Source organism: Pseudophryne corroboree, chromosome 1 (genome assembly GCF_028390025.1).
Source record: "Pseudophryne corroboree isolate aPseCor3 chromosome 1, aPseCor3.hap2, whole genome shotgun sequence".
Classification (NCBI taxonomy): domain Eukaryota; kingdom Metazoa; phylum Chordata; class Amphibia; order Anura; family Myobatrachidae; genus Pseudophryne; species Pseudophryne corroboree.
Genome location: NC_086444.1, coordinates 23,723,449 through 23,747,913, shown reverse-complemented (window position 1 = coordinate 23,747,913; position 24,465 = coordinate 23,723,449). Strand labels below are relative to the sequence as shown.

General features: G+C 48.4%; 1 protein-coding gene across 2 annotated transcripts in view; it reads right to left on the bottom strand.

Moving 5' to 3' along the window:
* LOC135054581 (uncharacterized) overlaps nt 1-10,274 on the bottom strand; it is a 55,654-nt gene extending 45,380 nt beyond the window's left edge. Inside the window, exons 1-3 of one of the 2 annotated variants that reach the window (XM_063957749.1) lie at nt 9,930-10,274; nt 2,289-2,735; nt 1,466-1,576 (exon numbers count right to left, since the gene is read on the bottom strand). In XM_063957749.1, coding sequence (XP_063813819.1) covers nt 1,466-1,576; nt 2,289-2,735; nt 9,930-9,984 — 613 coding nt within the window. In that variant the 5' untranslated portion in view covers nt 9,985-10,274. The remainder of the gene's footprint in view (nt 1-1,465; nt 1,577-2,288; nt 2,736-9,929) is intronic. The other variant, XM_063957743.1, reaches the window with a different exon arrangement.
* Nucleotides 10,275-24,465: the final 14,191 nt, after the last annotated feature.

The window sequence follows — 24,465 nt, the reverse complement described above, 5'->3', positions numbered from 1 at the left end:
ATGCCGAGTAAGTCTGGAGCTACTCAGAAACTGCTAAGAAGTGTCTATTCGCAATTCTGCTAATCTTTCGTTCGCAATTTTAATATGCTAAGATTCACTCCCAGTAGGCGGCGGCTTAGCGTGTGCAAAGCTGCTAAAAGCAGCTTGCGAGCGAACAACTCGGAATGACCCCCCAAGATGTGATTAATGGTATAAGATAAAGGTTCCCAAACTTTTTTGAATCACGGCGCCCTAGAGTATAAGAATTTTTTTTCACGGCACCCCTAGGCCAAAAGTTTTTCTTATTGAGATATTTAGAAAGAAATATTAAATTAAGGTAATTGTGCTTATATGTCATCCTTAGGTTCAGTTATGTGGTGAGGGGCTAGATTTGCTTCTGTTTATATTTTATGATTTGTAGCCACCAACACTGGTTTTGCATATTACATTGACCATAAATCATTTCAATTGGTCCTGGACCACCAGCCCAGCGCACCCCTGCAAGTGTCCTGAGGCACCCCAGGGAGCCACGGCACACAGTTTGAGAACCACTGGTAGAAGATATTTTACAAACAGCTGAATTGTACAAAGAAAAAAACATCAAACGCAGTAAGTATCACTTTAGGATAGCTGGGACACAGCTGTAACATTTTGATTCCGGAATGTGGAGCAGGACCAGCTTTCAGGATAGATGGGACATAGTTGTAACACTTGGATGCCGGAATGTGGGGCAGTACCAGCTTTTGAGATAGCTGGGACACAGCTATAATACTTGGATGCCGGAATGTGGTGCTGGAGCAGTTTTTAGGATAGCTGGGACACAGCTTAGCTGGATGGAGTCAGTGGGTGCAAGGTGACTGCACAGAAGTCATAAAACAGAATGCTAATTCAAGATTACACAGCAGGAGTCTCAGCAGAGCTGTGGACAACAACGCACTGACAAGCAGGAAGTGCTTTTGCTTGATATTTATACCCCTGGGTCACTGATGATTGGTCATATGACCACTGACCGACTCCTGATTGGATCCTGACTGGACAGCTGGTTCTGCACTGTCATAGCTATTCCCAACCGATGCCACTTCCTGTTATGCTAAAGTGGTGCTCCACAGACACATGACAAGACGCCAGGCACTAGCTCAACGTGAGACGCCGATCACCGCGGTCACGGAGAGAGAGGAAATTAACCATGGGCCGCGACTGCGCCATGCTGGAGAGGTGAGAGAGTGCCCGGCAGTGCAGAGATGTGCACGCTTGGTTTGTGACAGCATTTGGTCGACCATATCGGGTAAACCTAATGACTACTATCTAATTCTTGTAGATCTATAACACACCCCATTTATATGTGGACTATTGATTGTGAATATAGTTAGCAGGTCATTTTTAGTGGGTGAAAATAACCAGTAATCTACTTAACGTTCCAACGTTTTGATCACCAGCTCTGACACCCGCGCCTTAGTAACTACACCCCTAATTAGAGGAGACTCACCAGCTTCTGCTGTGTAGTTCTCTCCAGGAATCTGAGTGCTGCTCGTCCACTCGCTGACGATCGGGAGTTTGGGAGAAAGTTTCATGTTCTCCGTTGTGCTTCTGAATTTAGCTTAGAAAACATGAAGACAAATTATATTTTATCCAAGGAATGTACCAACGTCACAGCTGCATCTAGAGGATTGGGTAATATAAGCGTCTCTAGCGTTTAGACATACCTTTACTAAATACATTGGACACACCGACCTAACGACCAGGAATAGTCTGTGATACAGTATTTATCCGTATACCGTATACCTGTACCACCAGTTAATGGATATGGCAGGGCAAGCTCACTAAGGGTGCCTCATTAATGTGTTGGTGTAAGGCGATGCAGTAAAAATGGCGGCTGCGGGAATCACGGAGTTCAGGATACCAACGCCGGAATCCCGGCAGCTGACATTATACCAGCGGCCAGAATCCCGACACCCGCCCAGAATTCCCACTCGGTTGGTGGGTCCACGCAAAGCTCACCACCGAACCGACTCGCTGCCGGGATTCCGGCACATGGGGTGACGCTGTTGCTGTACTGACAGCCGGCCTCCCTACCGGATCCGATGGAAGTGTGGATGGTGCCAATGTGAGCGAATCAGAACATTTTCTCAACCCATTTATGCGTTCCTGTTGTCCTTTACTTCAAAAGCATCTTGCTAAATGACTATAAAACAGAGCATATGGCGTGAATACGTGTGTGGATGGTTACACATATATATATATTACATGAGTATTATGGTCACATGACGCCTCATGGTGGTTACTTTCCCATCATGCATTTCTACACTTACAATCATAGAACCCGTCTGTGTCTTGCTCGACGTGAGTAGGGTCGGTGAAGGTCTCCCCGCAGACCGGCGAGTCCAGCAGTGTTCTCCATGTACTGAACTTGTCTACGCCGTTTGACACAAACACTTTCTTGGTCCCTTGTTTGGCGTTCAGGTGCAGCTCATGGCCATACAGCGTAAGATGGCCACCCTGGTCGCACACCCAAGCCTGGTTCCTTCTGCCCTCACATGGTTCCATCCTCAGCGTGGGCAAATGCAGCGTTTTCATCACTGCCAGGCACCTGTTGCTGTTCACATTGACGATGGAGCTGGTCTTCGGGTCCCAGGTCCAGTGCTGGTGATGAGAGTGGACTTTACACTTTGCCAGAGAGACTCGGCCGGTGTCTTCTGCCACGTGAAGGCACTTGTCCATCTGGACGTTTCTGATCATGAAGTTCTGGCCGTCGGTGACTGAGGAAAGGAAGCAAATGTTTTATACAGGGTTCTTTCACTAATCTGACACTACACAGAAACATTTCCCACAGTGACCAGTGTTGAGCCGTTCTGCTACTCCTTGTTGGATCCTGTTGCAAAACCAATTCCTGGAATACCGACTGCTCTGTCTGCTGTCTGACCTGAACCTTTGCCTAAAATACTGACCACTGTGCTGCCTGCCCTGAACCTCTGCCTAGGATTCTGATCACTGTGTTGCTTGCCCTGAACCTCTGTCTGTAATAGTGACCACTCTCTGTCTGCTGCCTGCCCTGAACCGTGTCTGGAATAATGACCACTCTGCCTGCTACCTGCCCTGAACCGTGTCTGGAATACTGACCACTCTGCCTGCTGCCTGCCCTGAACCTCTGTCTGTAATAATGACCACTCTCTGCTGCCTGCCCTGAACCGTGTCTGGAATACTGACCCCTCTATGTCTGCTGCCTGCCCTGAACCGTGTCTGGAATACTGACCACTCTGCCTGCTACCTGCCCTGAACCGTGTCTGGAATACTGACCACTCTGCCTGCTGCCTGCCCTGAACCTCTGTCTGTAATAATGACCACTCTCTGCTGCCTGCCCTGAACCGTGTCTGGAATACTGACCCCTCTCTGTCTGCTGCCTGCCCTGAACCGTGTCTGGAATACTGACCACTCTGCCTGCTGCCTGTCCTGAACCTGTGTCTCGTTTAATGACCACTCTGTCAGCCGCCTGCCCTGGACCTCGGCCTAGAATACTGACCACTCTCTGCCTGCTGCCTGCCCTGAACCTGTGTCCAGGAGACTGACCTCTCTGCCTGCTGCCTGTCCTGAACCTGTGTCTGGAGTACTGACCACTCTGCCTGCTGCCTGTCCTGAACCTGTGTCTGGAGTACTGACCACACTGCCTGCTGCCTGTCCTGAACCTGTGTCTGGAATATTGACCACTCTGCCTGCTGCCTGCATTTAATTTCTGCCTGCCTGGAATACTGACTGCTCTTTCAGCTGCCTGTCCTAAACCTATGTCTGGAATACTGACCACTCCTTACCCTCACCTACAAAGCCCTCAGCCATGCCTCTCCTCCCTATCCACACTTCCGCTGGCGAGATGGCCTTTTATATCTCTAAGTTCCAGTGGGAACTTGGCCTGTGGCCGGCTGGCGTTATGGGCTTGTACATCTCTATGTTCCAGTGGGAACTTGGCCTGCAGCCGGCTAGTGTTATGGGTTTGTACATCTCTATGTTCCAGTGGGAACTTGGCCTGTAGCCGGCTAGTGTTATGGGCTTGTACATCTCTATGTTCCAGTGGGAACTTGGCATGTGGCCGGCTCGTGTTATGGGCTTGTACATCTCTATGTTCCAGTGGGAACTTGGCATGTGGCCGGCTGGCGTTATGGGCTTGTACATCTCTATGTTCCAGTGGGAACTTGGCCTGTGGCCGGCTGGCATTATGGGCTTGTACATCTCTATGTTCCAGTGGGAACTTGGCCTGTAGCCGGCTGGCGTTATGGGCTTGTACATCTCTATGTTCCAATGGGAACTTGGCGTGTGGCCGGCTGGCGTTATGGGCTTGTACATCTCTATGTTCCAGTGGGAACTTGGCCTGTGGCCGGCTGGTGTTATGGGCTTGTACATCTCTATGTTCCAGTGGGAACTTGGCCTGTGGCCGGCTGGCGTTATGGGCTTGTGCATCTCTATGTTCCAGTGGGAACTTGGCCTGTGGCCGGCTGGCGTTATGGGCTTGTGCATCTCTATGTTCCAGTGGGAACTTGGCCTGTGGCCGGCTGGCGTTATGGGCTTGTACATCTCTATGTTCCAGTGGGAACTTGGCCTGTGGCCGGCTAGTGTTATGGGCTTGTGCATCTCTATGTTCCAGTGGGAACTTGGCCTGTGGTCGGCTGGCGTTATGGGCTTGTGCATCTCTATGTTCCAGTGAGAACTTGGCCTGTGGCCGGCTAGTGTTATGGGCTTGTGCATCTCTATGTTCCAGTGGGAACTTGGCCTGTAGCCGGCTGGCGTTATGGGCTTGTACATCTCTATGTTCCCGTGTGAACTTGGCCTGTGGCCGGCTGGCGTTATGGGCTTGTGCATCTCTATGTTCCAGTGGGAACTTGGCCTGTGGCCGGCTAGTGTTATGGGCTTGTACATCTCTATGTTCCAGTGGGAACTTGGTCTGTAGCCGGCTGGCGTTATGGGCTTGTACATCTCTATGTTCCAGTGGGAACTTGGTCTGTAGCCGGCTAGTGTTATAGGCTTGTACATCTCTATGTGGCCTTGTCTGTATCTAGTTGCCTGTAGTAACAATTTTGATTTGTGGACCCAAGCGACATGGAACTTTGCTTAGAGACGATAGCAGTCCTACTCTAATAATGATGGTGGCTTCTTTCCCCCAGCTGTGAGAAAGACATGTGCCCAGTGATGCTGGCACTTGCACCAGCCTATGGCAGGCACACTGTCTCCTTTTCAACTCCGGCTAGACATGGCCTCTGTCGCTGCGGTACTGCAACGGAGAAAGCAGGCACTTGCATGACCTGCCCATGACACCCCCATAATGTGCTGATGGGATGGCTTTTTTTTTTTTTTTTTTCTTCACTTCAGGCCACCTCCCAGTCCCAGCACAGGAAGGCCTCTAGTTTTGCCTCGCTGAGGCTCATTCAGGTGCGGTTGGAGTTCCTATCACTTCCTTGGAAGCAGCAGTGATAGCTCTCTATGGTGATGCAGCAGGAGGTCACTGACAGTCTGCCGGCCTGCTTCCGATGTCACAGGACCCATTCGGGCATGCGCAGGTGAACCGCACCTGAATGATCCCCACTGTGCGGACTCGTACGGTCAGGGAAACACATGTGTCATTGGGGGGGGTTTCATCAGGTCATCTGTGTGAGCATCGGTCATCTGATTGCCCCTCAGGTTACACACGCAGCTGGGACCAGCACAGCTACGTCCAAGGACGCAGCCACTGCTCTCCGCACCCCCAGATAACAGGAATGGCACGCGTCTGTTTTCTGGAACACTGCTTGTCACCGCCCCTTCCCCGCCCCCAAATGGACGCAGCATGTCGATCATTAGGGGGCACTGCATGCACGTGCAGTTCTGCAAACATCGGAGTCATCGGTTTTTGTACGTCTCTGAATATGGCCCATAATGGGTATTTATATTTCCTATTTTGCCTTAAACCTGGGTTCTACCCCATAGGCGAAAGCTACCTAAGATAATTGCAGTTCCATACACTTTGAAGTACACACATATTTTTAGCTGGAAGTTGTTATGCGAGCGGAGGAAAGGCCATTGTCTAATGCTGGATAATAGGGAGGACCAGTCACAGGAAGTGCTGTGGGCAGCAGGAAACACTGAGCGCTTGAGTACACAGCAATACTGGAGGGAGGTCAATCCTGCGCTGGTCTAAAATTTGCTAAAACTCACTCACTTATCCCTGTATTCAGAGCTTATTCTCCTCATTCCAAAGCAATACAATTATACAAGATTATGATTTTTTTTTTTACTAAAAAATATGGAAAGAATAAATACTATTAAAACAAAAATGGCCACCCCCTGCTGACAGTACGGGATACCGGGCGACTTACAGCGCCTCCTGCATTCACATTTATCATATTATGCCCTTAGTCGGGCAATTTGCCCCCCCTGGAAGGCGCACAGCAGTGATCGGTGTTGGTGTCTAAGCTGACACAGTGCTGGGTTACATTCTGATGTTCATGTGGCTAGGTGATCATTTACCCTGAGTGCTGCACAAATGCGCTGTTGTGTAGGGAGCCCGACAAGGGAAAACCATGGGCGTTCCTGGGCGGTGACTGGGAGGTGTGCTGAAGTGGACGCAGAAGAGTCTGTTGCGTGGGCGTGTTATGGAAATGTTGCGGGCTGCGGTCTCAGACCACGTTCAGTGGAAGACATTGCACCTGCCAAATTGCTTCTGAAGAAGCTGGGAAGAGATTGCCCTAGTGAAACGCGTTAAGCAGCCACCCACCTGCCATTAGGCACTGATCCACCTTTACATCATAGACGCATAGCATAGAAACATAGAATTTGATGGCAGATAAGAACCCCTTGGTCCATCTAGTCTGCCCACATCAATGTTGCAACTTTCCCTCTGGACTTCCAAAAGGCTAAAGGGAACATTTACTAAGCAGTGATAAGAGGGGAGAAGTGAGCCAATGGAGAAGTTGCCCATGACAACCAATCAGCACTGAAGTAACATCTATAATTTGCATACTATACAATTATACAGAGCTGCTGATTGGTTGATGGGGCAACTTCTCCACTGGCTCACTTCTCCACTCTTATCACTGCTTAGTAAATGTCGCCCTAAGTGCCTAATTCAGATCTGATCACTCGCTAGCTAGTTTTAGCAGCGCTGCAATCAGATAGTCGCCGCCTATAGGGGAGTGTATTTTAGGTTTGCAAGTGTGCGAACGTCTGCGCAGCCGCCCTGTACAAAAACATTTTGTGCAGTTTCTGTCTGAGTAGGTCTGACCTTACTCACAGCCGCTGCGATCACTTCCGCCTGTTCGAGCCCGGAATTGACGTCAGACACCCGCCCTGCAAACGCTTGGACACGCCTGCGTTTTTCCAAACACTCCCAGAAAATGGTCAGTTGCCACCCACAAACGCCCTCTTCCTGTCACTCTCCTTGCGACCGGCTGTGCGAATGGATTTTTCGTTAAATCCATCGCTCAGCAACGATCCGCTTTGTACCCGTACAATGCGCCTGTGCATTGCGGTGCATACGCAGTAGTGACCTGATCGCAGCACAGCGAAAAACGCTAGTGAGCTAACAGACCTGAATTAGGCCTAAACCTCCCAGGTTTGTCCGCCCAGCCGTCCTGCTCTTTCCAGCCACAGATCAGCAGCTAGAGGACTGCAAGTCTTCTTAAGGACTGTAAGGATCCTCACCAATTCGAGACTGGTAATTATCCACTATGGGACATGGCTTCAGTGGACTGATAGCACAATAGTGGGATATAAGCAGTTTAGGGGGTGATTCCGAGTTGCTCGCTAGCTGCTTTTAGCAGCATTGCACACGCTAAGCCGCCGCCTACTGGGAGTGTATCTTAGCTTAGCAGAATTGCGAACGAAAGCTTCGCTAATTTTCTCGTAACGATTACCCCGCAGTTTCTGAGTAGCTCCAGACTTACTCTGCCATTGTGACCAGCTCAGTCCTTTTCGTTCCTGGTTTGACGTCACAAACACACCCAGCGTTCGCCCAGCCACTCCCCCGTTTCTCCAGCCACTCCTGCGTTTTCAACTAGCACGCCTGCGTTTTTTCGCACACTCCCATAAAACGGCCAGTTCCCGCCCAGAAACACCCACTTCCTGTCAATCACACTACGATCAGCACCGCGATGGAAAAGCTTTCTTATGCCGTGAGTAAATCTACTAAGTTTTGAACTAAAATACTTAGCACATGCAGTACGCATGCGCATTTTCGCATTAATCGCTCCGTTGCGAAAATCGGCAACGAGCGAACAACTCGGAATGACCCCCATAGTCTTATGAATGAACTGACCAGAGTAGAACAATGTGCCTATGAGTCTGTTTCAGCGGATTAATGTTTTTTTTTTAATTGGAATTCTTCTTTTAAACCCACCATCTTAATACATATTAAACTTTGCTTTTACCAGCCGCACTATTACATTTAAGGGGTCATTCCGAGTTGTTCGCTTGCTAGCAGTTTTTAGCAGCCGTGCAAACGCTATGCCGCTTTCCACTGGAAGTGTATTTTAGCTTAGCAGAAGTGCAAACGAAAGGATCGCAGAGCGGCTACAAAAAATTTTTGTGCAGTTTTAGAGTAGCTCAAAACCTACTCAGCGCTTGTGATGACTTCAGACTGTTCAGTTCCTGTTTTGACGTCACAAACACGCCCTGCGTTCGCCCAGCCACGCCTGCGTTTTTCCTGGCACGTCTGCGTTTTTCAGAACCCTCCCTGAAAACGGTCAGTTGACACCCAGAAACACCCTCTTCCTGTCAATCACTCTGCGGCCAGCAGTGCGACTGAAAAGCTTCGCTAGACCTTGTATGAAACTACATCGTTCGTTGTAATAGTACGTCGCGCGTACGCATTGCGCCGCATGCGCAGAAGGGCCTTTTTTTGCCTCATCGCTGCACAGCGAACGAACGCAGCTAGCGATCAACTCGGAATGACCCCCATAGTTTTATGTAGGTGACAGATTACTGCCAGTAGAGCTGTTATATATATTTCTTACCTCCTGCGCCTGACATAGCTGATTGTGCACGGCACACAATGGTGGATTATCCTGAACCACCGGTGGAGCTACAGCCTGCACGGGAGTGCAGAGTCCGGTACATGCTAGTACGCAAGAGGAAGGCTGAAACTAGCACTTACATATTATCGCACCCGTAAATCTATCTCTGCGACCACAGAAACCCACACCACCGCCATGACGCTCCCGCGGTCTGTTCCGCGCATCCACACGTGCTACCCAGGACGTACAGAGATAAGCGCCACGCTCTGAGCTAACCGTCCACTGTCGCATCCTCCGTCAAGGTGCGTATGCATGGTACAACACATGCGCAGCCTGCGGTTGCCTCCTTCAGCGCATGCGCACTCTGCTTATAATCGTAAGGTGCATCTGCTTTTTAAATTGCGTCCAACATAAAACCACGCCCTATAAGCAGCTCAGATTATCCGCCAATATTTATTTTACGAAAGCTGTTTCTGAGACCAGTGTGAATGTCGGCACCAGAAAATGTCAACAATTACAATGTCCACAGTCCGTTAGGGTTGGGCTATGGCTAAAATCCACTGAAAACGCTACGCCGGCTTGCCGACTGTTCACATTCACAATACCGACATTCGGGCAATCTTCACATAATGCTCATGTCGACACTCAGTCCATGTAGAAATCATGGCGTCGACATTTTGAATGTCGACAATTTGTATCACACTGCATCGGAGCATTTACTGAATCCCAACACCCAACAGGCTCCAGAAAATGTAGCGGAGCAGCCAGCGGATGCATTGTCCCAAACTTTATGTAACGCTGATACAAGGAGCTGGAAGTCTCCAGACAAACATCTCGGAGAATGTATCACCCGCAGGACAACGTGAAGGGATAATTACCGGCTCACACATCTGATCTGTCTTCCTCAGCTGCTTTTATCAGACGTACTATACAGAGAATTCTATTTATTTCTCAAAAATGGTTTAAAATCCAGAAACTTACCCAGAAGAAGGGAACAGAGGGTCACCGAGCCGAGATACAAGCCGTGGATCCCCATAGTCTCAGCAGCACAGGATAATGACTCTAATACAGTAGTGTGATGTGTACAGAGAGATGCACTGAGGAGAGATGTACTAAGGAGAAGTATCAGGGAGGGATGCCCATTCCTGTATCCAGGGACTGGTGCACTGAGGAGACTGGTGCACGGATGGGAAATCAGCCACAGCAAGTGCAGTGAGTGGAAAAGGCGGTGAGAAGAAAGTTGGGAGAGATTTCCTTTTGTGAGTGAGTTGCAGCCTGTCTCCCTGGGGAGAATGTTAATGAGGCAGAATGGATCCGCTCGCCCTCCCAGCCTCACCTCCCAGCGAGAACTGCTTCTGCCTCACATACAGTACTGTGCAAAAGTATTAGGCAGGTGTGGAAAACAATGCTGCGCAGTAAGAATGCTTTAGAAAAATAAGAAGTGTTAATAGTTTATTTTTATCAACAAAATGCAAAGTGAATGAACAGATGAGAAATATAAATCAAATCAATATTTGGTGTGACCACGCTTTGCCTTCGAAACAGCATCAATTCGTCTAGGTCACGGGTTCTCAAACTCGTTCCTCGGGACCCCACACAGGGCATGTTTTCCAGGTCTCACAGAATCACAAGTGAAATAATTTAGCTGCGGACCTTTTAAAATGTGCCAGTGAGTAATTAATACTCCTGTGCACCTGCTGGGTTACCTGCAAAACATGCACTGTGTGGGGTCCTGAGTAATGCCGGTTCTAGACCTTGTGGTGCCAAGGGAGAACGTTTCCTGTGGCGCCTCCCCCATTCCAAACAGGGACAGTGGGCGCCTAAGGCTCGCACCAAAAATATAGGGGTGTGGCCACAGAATAGTATCAATTCACATTAAACTGCACAATAGTGTCCGTCAGTCACACCACACAGTAGTACCCCTTATACACTCTAGGTAGAAACCCTTATGCACACTGTGCCAGGTAGAGCTCCTTTTATGCATTTAACACCAGGTAGAGCCCCTTTTATACACGTTACGCCAGGTAGAGTCCCTTTTATACACATTATACCAGGTAGAGTCCCTTATACACGTTACGCCAGGTAGAGCCTCTTATACACACTGCACCTGGTAGAGCCCCTTATACACATTGTGCAGGTAGCCCCTTATACACATTGCACCAGGTAGAGCCCCCTTTATACACATTACACCAGGTAGAGCCCTTTATACACATTACGCCAGGTAGAGCCCCTTATACACATTGCACCAGGTAGAGCCTCTTATACACATTACGCAGGTAACCCCTTATATACATTGCGCAGGTAGACCCCTATACACACTGAGCCAGGTAGCCCCTTATACACTGCACCAGGTAGCCCTTTATACACACTGCACCAGGTAGAGCCCATTATACATATTGTGCCAGGTAGCCCCTTATACACATTGAGCCAGATAGCCCCTTATAAAAATTGTGCCAGGTAGCCCCGTTATACACACTGTGCCAGGTAGAGCCCGTTATACACATTGCATCAGGTAGCCCTTTATACACATTGCACCAAGTAGCCCCTTATACACAATGCACTAAGTAGCCCCTTATCCACATTGCACCAGGTAGCCCCTTATACACATCGCACTAAGTAGCCCCTTATACACACTGCACCAGGTAGAGCCCGTTATACACATTGCATTAGGTAGCCCTTTAAACACATTGCACCAGGTATCCCCTTATACACATTGCACCAAGTAGCCCCTTATACACATTACGCCAGGTAGCCCATTATAGACATTGCGCCAGGTAGCCACTTATACACATTGTGCCAGGTAGAGCCTCTTATACACATTGAGCCAGGTAGAGCCTCTCAAAGTCAGAACGCAGACCCTCAGCAGTAGGTTGTCTCCCAGCTCTCTTAGCTCACCTCACTTCCGCGGTAATGAGTAGCGGGGGGGGGGGGGGTCAGTGGGAAGCGGGGGTGCGACATTGCTATGTCGGTTTTAGGTGTGGGTAGCAGCCGTGCGCACGCAATTTAGATTGCGATGGTGGTGTGACTACTAGCCCTGCTAGCCCACACCTAAACCCGCCACTGGTACTGAGGACTGAGTTTGAGAACCTGTGGTCTAGGTACACTTGCACACAGTTTTTGAAGGAACTCGGCAGGGAGGTTGTTCCAATCATCTTGGAGAACTAACCACAGATCTTCTGTGTATGTAGGCTTGCTCAAATCCTTCTGTCTCTTCATGTAATCCCAGACAGACTCGATGATGTTGAGATCAGGGCTCTGTGGGGCCATATCATCACTTCCGGGACTCCTTGTTCTTCTTTATGCCGAAGATAGTTCTTAATGACATTGGCTGTATGTTTGGGGTCATTGTCCTGCTGCAGAATACATTTGGAGCCAATCAGACGCCTCCCTGATGCTATTGCATGATGGATAAGTAGTTCAAGGACCTGTATACATAACAGTATAACATTTGCTTAATTTTGTAAAAATATAAATTCTTTTTAATTACTTATGATTTATGGCCGTCCATGCAGGCAGCTGGTGGCTGGTCGTCGTCATGCTGTTATCATGATGGGGCTATTATGTGGAGGCCGGGGGAGGGGGGAGGCTGTAGTCCCATCCGCCCTATTGGAAATCCGACCCTGTACATAACTGTCCCTATAGCGTGTCTGACATGGTAATGACTATGGTCTGGAATATTAACAACAATATATTGTAGTTCTGGGAATTAGATGTCGGGCATTACCTCCCGCTGTGTGTAAAACATGGATTTGAAGAACAATGGGTCATTAATATTGTCTAGAAACCCTGGAGCATTCCCTAGGTGAAATACCATTATTTCTTCAGGAAAACATATTCCGGGGGAATCGTTACATGTATCATTAAGAATAAGATGTTATATATTTACCATTAGTGAATTTACACCAACTACAGCTTCCACAGATGCAAATCCCAGTTCATTTATATCTGACTTGGGTTGACTTGAAGATCTGTATATATATATATTTCCAGAATACGGGCGGCACTCAGAGACTTTCAAACCTCAGATGAAGATGGTGAACAAGCCCCTTAGGGCTACTTTATTGTGACGTTTCGGGGCTAAGATCCCTTTCCTCAGACAACCAGATTAAACCACCAACAGTGCTATATAAAGGAAACATTAAACAGTGTCTTACCCTCCTCCGGTGTGTCCCCAGGCCCACGTGGACGCCATACCGCAGTAGCGCTTCCGGCCGCGGGTCCATCGGCGCGTCGGAAATGACGTCACCCGTTCGGCCCCAGTCGCCATGGCAACACAACTCACCCTGCCAGCGTGTTCCCCGGCCGTCCTGAAAGCCGTCCTGCAGTGGCGCTTCCGGTCGCGGGTCCCCTATATATATATATATATATATATATATACATACTGCACATATACATAGACCACCATGCAGCTAACTGATGTCAAGCAGCTGTTAGGACAAAAGTTCAGGATCCAGGTCTTGCATATCACTTGCTGGGCCTGAGAATCCCACAAGATCTAGAGAAAGGGATCATCCTGTGATGCCGACTGGGATCAGAAGGATATAATCGTCATACTTATACAGGATATCTATTTCTATAGGCAGGTGCACCAGTAAGCTGGTCATGTAGGAAACCACCCACTGTGGCCCTATCCACCACCGAGGCGGAGTGCGTGGCACTACCAGAATCAGCCAAGGAAGCGCTCCACCTCAAAGAGACTTTGTACAAACTGAGCCTAGTAAATAAGGATGACACCGCCCAGTCCGCAGGGCCTATATGCCCGCAGTATATGTGCCTTGGCAAAGGTGTGTATCGCGAGGCTGTGGATGGCCCCTAATGGCCCTTCGATACCTGTTTTTAAGGTCCTAGTAAACGACACTATTTTTAAGGAACGCTACATATATATGAAACATAACGCCTCTGCTAAATTTGAAAGAATATGGTCTCCATGGCTAGAATCCCCCTACTCCTACCCTGACCCTATGATATAATGGTTATTGGGATGCTACTAGGCCCCTGAATTGCTGTTTGGTGCTGTATGCTTTGTTCTTGTCCGATGTGCCCTGCATGGATGCCTGGCTTTGTGCTCTGTTAGATTGGGTACGAGTTAGATAGTTTTTATTCTATATCTTATCTTCCCTTTCTCTTTCTTTTTCTTCTTTTTGTTTTTTTAGAAATTGATAATACGCTAAAAAAAAAATCAAATGAGTTTTTTTACACTATTTACGGATTTTGCAAGTTTATTCGGTAAAAATAATTGTATGTACATACACATTCCTTTAATAATACGGCTTGTTATTATGATGAAAGTGAATGATGTCTTACAAGTGATACCTTGACTTATTGTACATGATACGCCAATGTTATGCATTTTCTGTGATCAAACTTTTATCCTTTGAAATAAAAACTACTCTATTAAAAAAATAAAAAGGATGACACCATCAGCGTGGAGTGTGACAACAGAGGTACCATGGACTTGTCCTACAGCACCATGGACCGGGATCCGGTCTGAAGATCGACAGTGTCTAGGTCGACAATGTTTAGGTTGACCACTATAGGTCGACAGTCACTAGGTCGACATGGATGGAAGGTCGACAGGGTTTCTAGGTCTAAATGTCGACATGAGTTTTTCACTTTTTTTTTTCTTTTTTTGAATTTTTTCATACTTAACGATCCACGTGGATTACGATTGGAACGGTAAAGTGTGCCGAGTGAAGCGGTAGCGGAGCGAAGGCACCATGCCCGAAGCATGGCGAGCGAACGCGGTGCACTAATTTGGGATCCCGGTCACACTACGAAGAAAACGACACAAAAAAAAAAATCCTCATGTCGACCTTTAGACCTGTCGACCTAGCACATGTCGACCTAGAAACCCTGTCGACCTAGTGACTGTCGACCTATAGTGGTTGACCTAAACATTGTCGACCTAGACACTGTCGATTTGATGAACCACACCCCCATGGACCATGGATGGTCCAAGCACACTGCTATTAGACTTCACTTCCTCCGTGAGCTAGTGGAGAGTGGATCTATGAGCGTGACCTTTGTAGCTAGCTAGAAGAACCCTGCTGATATCCTCACAAAGGGAGTCACAGTTACCGGTCTTCTTTCTAGAGAAATGTCAACTGGAATATATACGTGTCCTGTATATATGTTTATTTCTTGTTTAACCCCATATTTTTCATTTACTGCAACAGAGATAAAAACTAGGGCCCTCATTCCGAGTCGTTCGCTCGGTAATTTTCATCGCATCGCAGTGAAATTCCGCTTAGTACGCATGCGCAATATTCGCACTGCGACTGCGCCAAGTAATTTAACACTGAAGATAGTATTTTTACTCACGGCTTTTTCTTCGCTCCGGCGATCGTAGTGTGATTGACAGGAAATGGGTGTTACTGGGCGGAAACACGGCGTTTTATGGGCGTGTGGATAAAAACGCTACCGTTTCCGGAAAAAACGCAGGAGTGGCCGGAGAAACGGGGGAGTGTCTGGGCGAACGCTGGGTGTGTTTGTGACGTCAAACCAGGAACGACAAGCACTGAACTGATCGCAGATGCCGAGTAAGTCTGAAGCTACTCTGAAACTGCTAAGTAGTTTGTAATCGCAATATTGCGAATACATCGGTCGCAATTTTAAGAAGCTAAGATTCACTCCCAGTAGGCGGCGGCTTAGCGTGTGTAACTCTGCTAAAATCGCCTTGCGAGCGATCAACTCGGAATGAGGGCCTATATTTGATGTAACTGGAGACAGCTTGCAGCGAGGAGTGGGGTGTTGGTAATGGAGCGTGCTCTTTTGCTATCTCCATAAAATCCTTAACTGAGGCATTAAAGGCCTAATTCAGACCTGATCAGTAGGGTGTGTGTTTTGCGTCCCTGTGATCAGGTAGTCGCCCCCTGCAGGGGGAGGGTATGGTGTGTGTGCAGGTGTGCAGTCACATTTGTAGCAGAACTGCACAAACATCAGTTTGTGCAGTTTCTGCTCAGCCCAGGACTTAATCAGCCGCTGCGATGATCGGGACAGGAACTGACAGCAGAAACCCTCCCTCCAAACGCCTGGTACCTCCTGCGTTTTCCCTGACGCTCCTTGAAAACGGTCAGTGGCCACCCACAAACGCCCTCTTTCTGTCGATCACCGTTGCTGCGGTCCGTCACGTCTCCGCATTGCGGTGCATACGCATGCGCAGTGCAGACCTGATCCCAGCCTGTGAGAAAACGCACAGCAGCGATCAGGTCTGAATTACCCCCTAAGTCCTTTACCAAGATGGCTGCCGATATGTCTTCTGCACATGGGAGGTGCCATCTTGCCAGTCTGTATGTTTGAGCACCACAGTACTACACAGCTGTAATTAGTACTCAACTCTGGGAGACCCTATGGTATCCCACATACCGCTACACATACGTGCTCAGATGGTCGGTTGTATGTTCTGCTTCACCTCCGCTACCTGTTGTTATTACTGTAAGTATAGCGACACATCTGCAAGTGCAATGAAACGGAACTCCTGGCTAAGTGTCACTGTGTGACCCACTTCATATGCTGGTTCCTTTGGTGTCTACTATTATCCCTTTCACTGTGTGACCCACTTCATATGCTGGTTCCTCTGGTGTCCACTATTATCCCTCTGACTGTGTGACCCACTTCATATACTGGTTCCTCTGGTGTCCACTATTATCCCTCTCACTGTGTGACCCACTTCATATACTGGTTCCTCTGGTGTCCACTATTATCCCTCTGACTGTGTGACCCACTTCATATACTGGTTCCTCTGGTGTCCACTATTATCCCTCTCACTGTGTGACCCACTTCATATGCTGGTTCCTCTGCTGTCCACTATTATCCCTCTCACTGTGTGACCCACTTCATATTCTGGTTCCTCTGGTGTCCACTATTATCCCTCTCAATGTGTGACCTACTTCATATGCTGGTTCCTCTGGTGTCCTCTATTATCCCTCTCACTGTGTGACCCACTTCATATACTGGTTCCTCTGGTGTCCACTATTATCCCTCTCACTGTGTGACCCACTTCATATGCTGGTTCCTTTGGTGTCTACTATTATCCCTTTCACTGTGTGACCCACTTCATATGCTGGTTCCTCTGGTGTCCACTATTATCCCTCTGACTGTGTGACCCACTTCATATACTGGTTCCTCTGGTGTCCACTATTATCCCTCTCACTGTGTGACCCACTTCATATGCTGGTTCCTCTGGTGTCCACTATTATCCCTCTCACTGTGTGACCCACTTCATATACTGGTTCCTCTGGTGTCCACTATTATCCCTCTCACTGTGTGACCTACTTCATATGCTGGTTCCTCTGGTGTCTACTATTATCCCTCTCACTGTGTGACCCACTTCATATGCTGGTTCCTCTGGTGTCCACTATTATCCCTCTCACTGTGTGACCCACTTCATATGCTGGTTCCTCTGGTGTCCACTATTATCCCTCTCACTGTGTGACCTACTTCATATACTGGTTCCTCTGGTGTCTACTATTATCCCTCTCACTGTGTGACCCACTTCATATACTGGTTCCTCTGGTGTCTACTATTATCCCTCTCACTGTGTGACCCACTTCATATGCTGGTTCCTCTGGTGTCTACTATTATCCCTCTCACTGTGTGACCCACTTCATATACTGGTTCCTCTGGTGTCTACTATTATCCCTCTCACTGTGTGACCCACTTCATATACTGGTTCCTCTGGTGTCTACTATTATCCCTCTCACTGTGTGACCCACTTCATATACTGGTTCCTCTGGTGTCTACTATTATCCCTCTCACTGTGTGACCCACTTCATATGCTGGTTCCTCTGGTGTCTACTATTATCCCTCTCACTGTGTGACCCACTTCATATGCTGGTTCCTCTGCTGTCTACTATTATCCGTCTCACTGTGTGACCCACTTCATATGCTGGTTCCTCTGGTGTCTACTATTATCCCTCTCACCGTGTGACCCACTTCTACGCTGGTTCCACTGGTGTCCACTATTATCCCTCTCACTGTGTGACCCACTTCATATGCTGGTTCCTCTGGTGTCTACTATTATCCCTCTCACTGTGTGACACACTTCATATGCTGGTTCCTCTGGTGTCTACTATTATCCCTCTCACTGTGTGACCCACTTCATATACTGGTTCCTCTGGTGTCTACTATTATCCCTCTCACTGTGTGACCCACTTCATATACTGGTTCCTCTGGTGTCCAGTATTATCCCTCTCACTGTGTGACCCACTTCATATGCTGGTTCCTCTGGTGTCTACTATTATCCCTCTCACTGTGTGACCCACATCATATGCTGGTTCCTTTGGTGTCTACTATTATCCCTCTCACTGTGTGACCCACTTCATATGCTGGTTCCTCTGGTGTCTACTATTATCCCTCTCACCGTGTGACCCACTTCTACGCTGGTTCCACTGGTGTCCACTATTATCCCTCTCACTGTGTGACCCACTTCATATGCTGGTTCCTCTGCTGTCTACTATTATCCGTCTCACTGTGTGACCCACTTCATATGCTGGTTCCTCTGGTGTCTACTATTATCCCTCTCACCGTGTGACCCACTTCTACGCTGGTTCCACTGGTGTCCACTATTATCCCTCTCACTGTGTGACCCACTTCATATGCTGGTTCCTCTGGTGTCCACTATTATCCCTCTCACTGTGTGACCCACTTCATATGCTGGTTCCTCTGGTGTCTACTATTATCCCTCTCACTGTGTGACCCACTTCATATACTGGTTCCTCTGGTGTCTACTATTATCCCTCTCACTGTGTGACCCACTTCATATACTGGTTCCTCTGGTGTCTACTATTATCCCTCTCACTGTGTGACCCACTTCATATACTGGTTCCTCTGGTGTCTACTATTATCCCTCTCACTGTGTGACCCACTTCATATACTGGTTCCTCTGGTGTCTACTATTATCCCTCTCACTGTGTGACCCACTTCATATACTGGTGTCCAGTATTATCCCTCTCACTGTGTGACCCACTTCATATGCTGGTTCCTCTGGTGTCTACTATTATCCCTCTCACTGTGTGACCCACATCATATGCTGGTTCCTTTGGTGTCTACTATTATCCCTCTCACTGTGTGACCCACTTCATATGCTGGTTCCTCTGGTGTCTACTATTATCCCTCTCACCGTGTGACCCACTTCTACGCTGGTTCCACTGGTGTCCACTATTATCCCTCTCACCGTGTGACCCACTTCATATGCTGGTTCCTCTGGTGTCTACTATTATCCCACCTGTGTATATCAGGAATAGTACACACACAGAGCAGCGGTTCCACCTTGCAGCTTACACCCTTTTGGAAATGTTTTCTATTGCCCAGCTTACCACACTGAATGATAAGTACAGGTGGAGACAGTGTCTGACTGGGACATGAAGGGCCCACCGGGGCAGTGGCAAACGCAGGATTTGCATGGGGGGTGGAGCCAAGCACGGGGGTGGGGACTGAGGTGACCCAGTAAGTGCTGGGTCCGTAAAACTAGTGTGTCTGTGTGTATATATATAATAGGATTTTAATACCTACTGTAAATCCTTTTCTCTTAGTCCGTAGAGGATGCTGGGGACACTTCAAGAACCATGGGGTATAGACGGGATCCGCAGGAGACATGGGCACTTTAAGACTTTCAAATGGTGTGACCTGGCTCCTCCCTCTATGCCCCTCCTCCAGACTCCAGTTTAAGGAACTGTGCCCAGGGAGACGGACATTTCGAGGAAAGAATTTATTGTTAAACCACGGTGAGCATCTTACCAGCTCACACCTCAAGCACGCCGCCGAACGTGGTATTCAACAGAACACAAGCCAACGGCATGAAGAATTCGCAGCAATATGCTGACAAAAATCGTAACACAACCTGTGTGTAACCACAACCAATAACTGCAGATACAGTACGCACTGGGACGGGCGCCCAGCATCCTCTACGGACTAAGAGAAAAGGATTTACCGGTAGGTATTAAAATCCTATTTTCTCATACGTCCTAGAGGATGCTGGGGACACTTCAAGAACCATGGGGTTTATACCAAAGCTCTAGAACGGGCGGTAGAGTGCGGATGACTCTGCAGCACCGATTGACCAAACATGAGGTCCTCATCAGCCAGGGTACCAAACTTGTAAAATTTAGCAAAAGTGTTTGAACCTGACCAAACCGCTGCTCGGCCAAGTTGTAATGCCGAGAACCCCTGGGCAGCAGCGCAGGACAAGCCCACCTTTCTAGTAGAATGGGCCTTCACCGATTTCGGTAACGGCAATCCAGCCGTGGAATGAGCATGCTGAATCGCACTACAGATCCAGCGCGCAATGGTCTGCTTGGAAGCAGGACACCCAATGTTGGTGGGACATACAGGACAAACAGAGCCTCTGTTTCCCTAATCCGAGCCGTCCAGGCGACATAACTTTTAAAGCTCTAACCACATCCAGAGACTTCGACTCAGCGAAGACGTCAGTAGCCACAGGCACCTCAATAGGTCAGTTCCTGTAGAAAAAGGACAACCCCTTCGGCAGAGAACGCTGACGTGACCTAAATTCAGTTCTATCTTCATGGAAGATCAAATAAGGGCTCTTGTGAGATAAGGCCCCCAACTCAGACACCCGCCTAGCAGATGCCAAGGCCAACAGGATGACCATTTTTCAAGTGAGAAACAGCAACTTCACCTTCCCTAAAGGTTCAAACCCACGTGACTGAAGGAACTGCAACACCACATGAAGAACCCCAGGTGCCATTGGAGGCACAAATGGAAGGTCGATGCGCAACACACCTTTGACGAAAGACCGAACTTCCGGAAGGGAAGCCGATAGTTTTCGAAAGAAAATTGCCAATGCTGAAAACTGGACCTTAATGGAGTCCAATTACATGCCACATTTCCTCCAGCCCGTAGGAAATGGAGAAAACACCCTAACTGAAAACTCTGCCGTTGAAGATTTCTTGAATTTACGCCAAGACACATCTTGTCACCAAAGACAGTGGTAACGTCTAGATGTTACTCCTTTCCTGGCCTGAATAAGAGTGCGGATGACTCCCTTGGGAATACCCTTTCAGGCTAGAATCCGGCGCTCAACAGTCATGCCGTCAAACGTAGCCGCAGTAAATCCAGGTACACGCACGGCACCTACTGTAGTAGGTCCTCGCGAAGAGGAAGAGGTCCAGGACCTTCTTTTTTTTTTCTTTTTCTTTTTTATAATCAGGGCACCAAGCCCTCCTTGGCCATTCTGGGCCATTAAATTTTTTCGCCCGAAACCTCGTTCTTCCTATGATCCGGAGAACTTTTGGGAACAGTGGAAGTGGAGGATATACATACACTGACCGGAATAGCCACTGGGTCACCAGTGCATCTAACGCTATTGTCCGAGGGTCTTTTGACCAGGAACAATATTTCTGAAGCTTCTCGTTGAGACGAGATGACAACATGTCTATTTGAGAAACTCCGCAAAGACTTGCCACCTCTGCGAAGCCTTCTTGGTGGAAGTTCCACTCACCCGGCTGGAGATCGACTCCTGGAATGAAAATTACCGACAGAGCCCTTACATGTCTTCCTGCCCCGAGGAGAACCTTCGTCACCTTTGCTATTTCCGCCCTGCTTTCCATTCCACCCTGCTGTTACGTTATCCAACTGGATCTGCACGGGATGATCTTGAAGAAGATGTACCATTTGTTGAAGACCTTTATAAATGGCTCTCAATACCAGCATGTTCATCTGAAGGCAGGCTTCCTGACTTTAGCATTTCTCATGGAAGTTTCCTTGAGTGACAGCTCCTCCGTGGTTACCAGGACCCAGTCCTGAATTCCAAACTTGCGTCCCTCTAATAGTTGCGAGCTGTGGAGCCACCACAGGAGTGAACTCCTGGCTTTCGACAACAGGACTATCTTCTGGTGCATTTGTAGTTGGGATCCACTTTACCAACAGGTCCCCCTGGAATACCCTGGCATGGAACCTGCCAACCTGTATGGCCTCGTAGGCCGTCACCATATTTGCACTGATGGATCGACATTGTTGATGGTTTCAAAACTAGTATTACCATTTTCTGGATTTCCAGAGCCTTTTCCACCGGAAGAAAAACTCTCTGAACTACCCTGTCCATAATCGCTCCGAAAGACAAAATAATCTTTCCTGGAAAATTTATAATCCAACCGTGTTGTTGGACTATGGACAGGGAGAGCGCAATGTTTTGTTTCACGCGCTCACTGGATCTCGCCTTTATCAAGAGAACTTCTAGATACGGAATTATATTGACCCCTTCTTGAGGCGGGAGAACCATCATCTCCACCAACACCTTGGTGACAACTTTCGGCGCCGTGGAGAAACCGAAAGGTAACGTCTGGAATGGTAAAGGCAATCCTGAACCGCGAAACTCAGCTAAGCCTGGTAAGGAGGATAAATGGGAACATGCAGGTAAGCATCCTTTACGTCAACTGACCCCCTGTAATCCCCCTCCTCTAGACTGGAGATCACTGCCCCCAGTGATTCCATCTTGAACTTGAAATGTTTCAAGTAGAGATTCAGATTTTAGGTTCAGGATCGGTCAGACCGAGCCGTCCAGTTTCGGAACTACAAAGAGGCTTGAATAAACCCCTCTCCTTTGTTGTGACCCAGGCACCAGGACTATGTCCTGGTCCTGACATAAAATGTGAATTACCGTTAGAAGTGCTTCTCTCTCTGAAAGAGACGTTGGCAAGGTCAATTTTAAAAATCGGCATGGGGAAACGTCTTGAAACCCCAGTCTGTATTCCTGGGACACTATTTGTAACACCCAGGGATCCAGGTCAGATTGACTCCAATCCTGACTGAGCAGTTTTTAGACGTGCCCCCACCCAAGCTACCTCCCCCGAGGGATCCCCAGCGTCATGCTGTAGACTTGGCAGAAGCAGGGGTAGACTTCTGTTCTTGGAATCTGAAGCCGTTGTAGACATCTTTTCGTCTCTTCCCCGTCCTGCGAATAAGGGGAATCTGTACTTACTGGGCCGAAAAAGGACTGCATGTGAGGGTGATCTTTTTTGCCAGTGCAGGTGCAGAGGGCAAAAATGTCGACTTACCTGCGGTAGCCACTGAGACTAATGCATCCAGTCCATCGCCAAATAAGGCGTCCCCTTATATGGGAGAGCCTCCATATTTCTCCTTGGAATCTGCATCCGCGTTCCACTGGCGAATCCCCAACGCCCGCCTAGCCGATACTGCTATGGTAGCGGCTTGTGAACTCAAGAGTCCAATATCTTTCATTGCTTCTAGCATATAGGCGGCAGCGTCTTCGATAATCCCTAACTTAAGGAGTATCTCATCTTTATCAATCGTGTCAAATTCTGAGGACACACATTCTGATCATTTTTCAATAGCGCGACTCACCCACGCGCAGGCAATAGTGGGTCTGAGCAGTGTACCATTAGCAACATAAATGGATTTTAATGAAGTTTTCATCTTACGGTCTGCCGGCTCTTTTAGTGAACCCGTGCCAGGTGCAGGGAGAATTACCTTCTTTGTCAACCTGGACCTTGCACTATCTAACACAGGGGGTGACTATCGGGAAAGAATATATTACGCCCGTGGGAGGGAGTTGATCTATTTCCCTGGAGTCCCCCTCGTCGACACAGGACTCAGAGTCCGTGTCGGTAGCAGTAGCCATAACATTCAAATGGACTTCCTGTGACCCAGAGAGGGTCGCCTGCAGATGGAATAACAGAATGCTGGCCAACATATCTTCTACATATTCAGCATGCAGCATTAGATACAGCTTTATCTAATCTCTTATTGATATGATGCATACCACCACGTATTTCATGCACCCATGCAGGCTCTTGGTGTGCCGGTAGCGTCACCACCTTACCACTCTGTGTCCCCAAACGGTTTCCTCCGTGAAGGAACTCCCTGCCTCAGATATGTCACCCACGTGTATCACACACACCTACAGACCCACCAGGACTGATAGGGGACAGACCTCTGTCAGAGGGACACAAAAAGGGTTAGCCAGCTCACACCCCAGTGTAAACACACAAATCTGCGAAATATAACATACAGACCTGCAGCGCTTTATAATATAACATATACCTCGCCCCCCCCCCCCCCCTTTTATATACACCCTGTTACAAATCAGTAGTGAAGGGAGGACCAGCATTTCTCTTGAGGATAAAATGGCGCTGAGAAGTGTGCTGGCTTAGTGAGGAAGAAGCCCCGCCCCCCATAATGGCGTACTTCTCCCGCTCTTAATTAAATAATTAATTTCACTGGCGGGGGTAGGACAGAGTGTGTTTATGCTTTTGCCAAAAAACGAGTGTATTAACTGCCCAGGGCGCCCCCCCTGCGCCCTGCACCCTGCCTATGACTAGCAGTGTATTGTGTGGCTGTGAGGAGGAAGCTCCGGCCCCTCAATGGCGCGCTTCATCCCGCTATTTTCCAACGAATATTTATACTGGCGGGGGTTAGGACAGTGCCTTGGCACTTATGTCCCCTCTTGCCAGTGCCTTTTTGAGGATTTATATGCTGCCCAGGGCGCCCCCCCCCCCCCGCATCCTGCACCCTACAGTGCCACTGTGCGTGGAAGCAT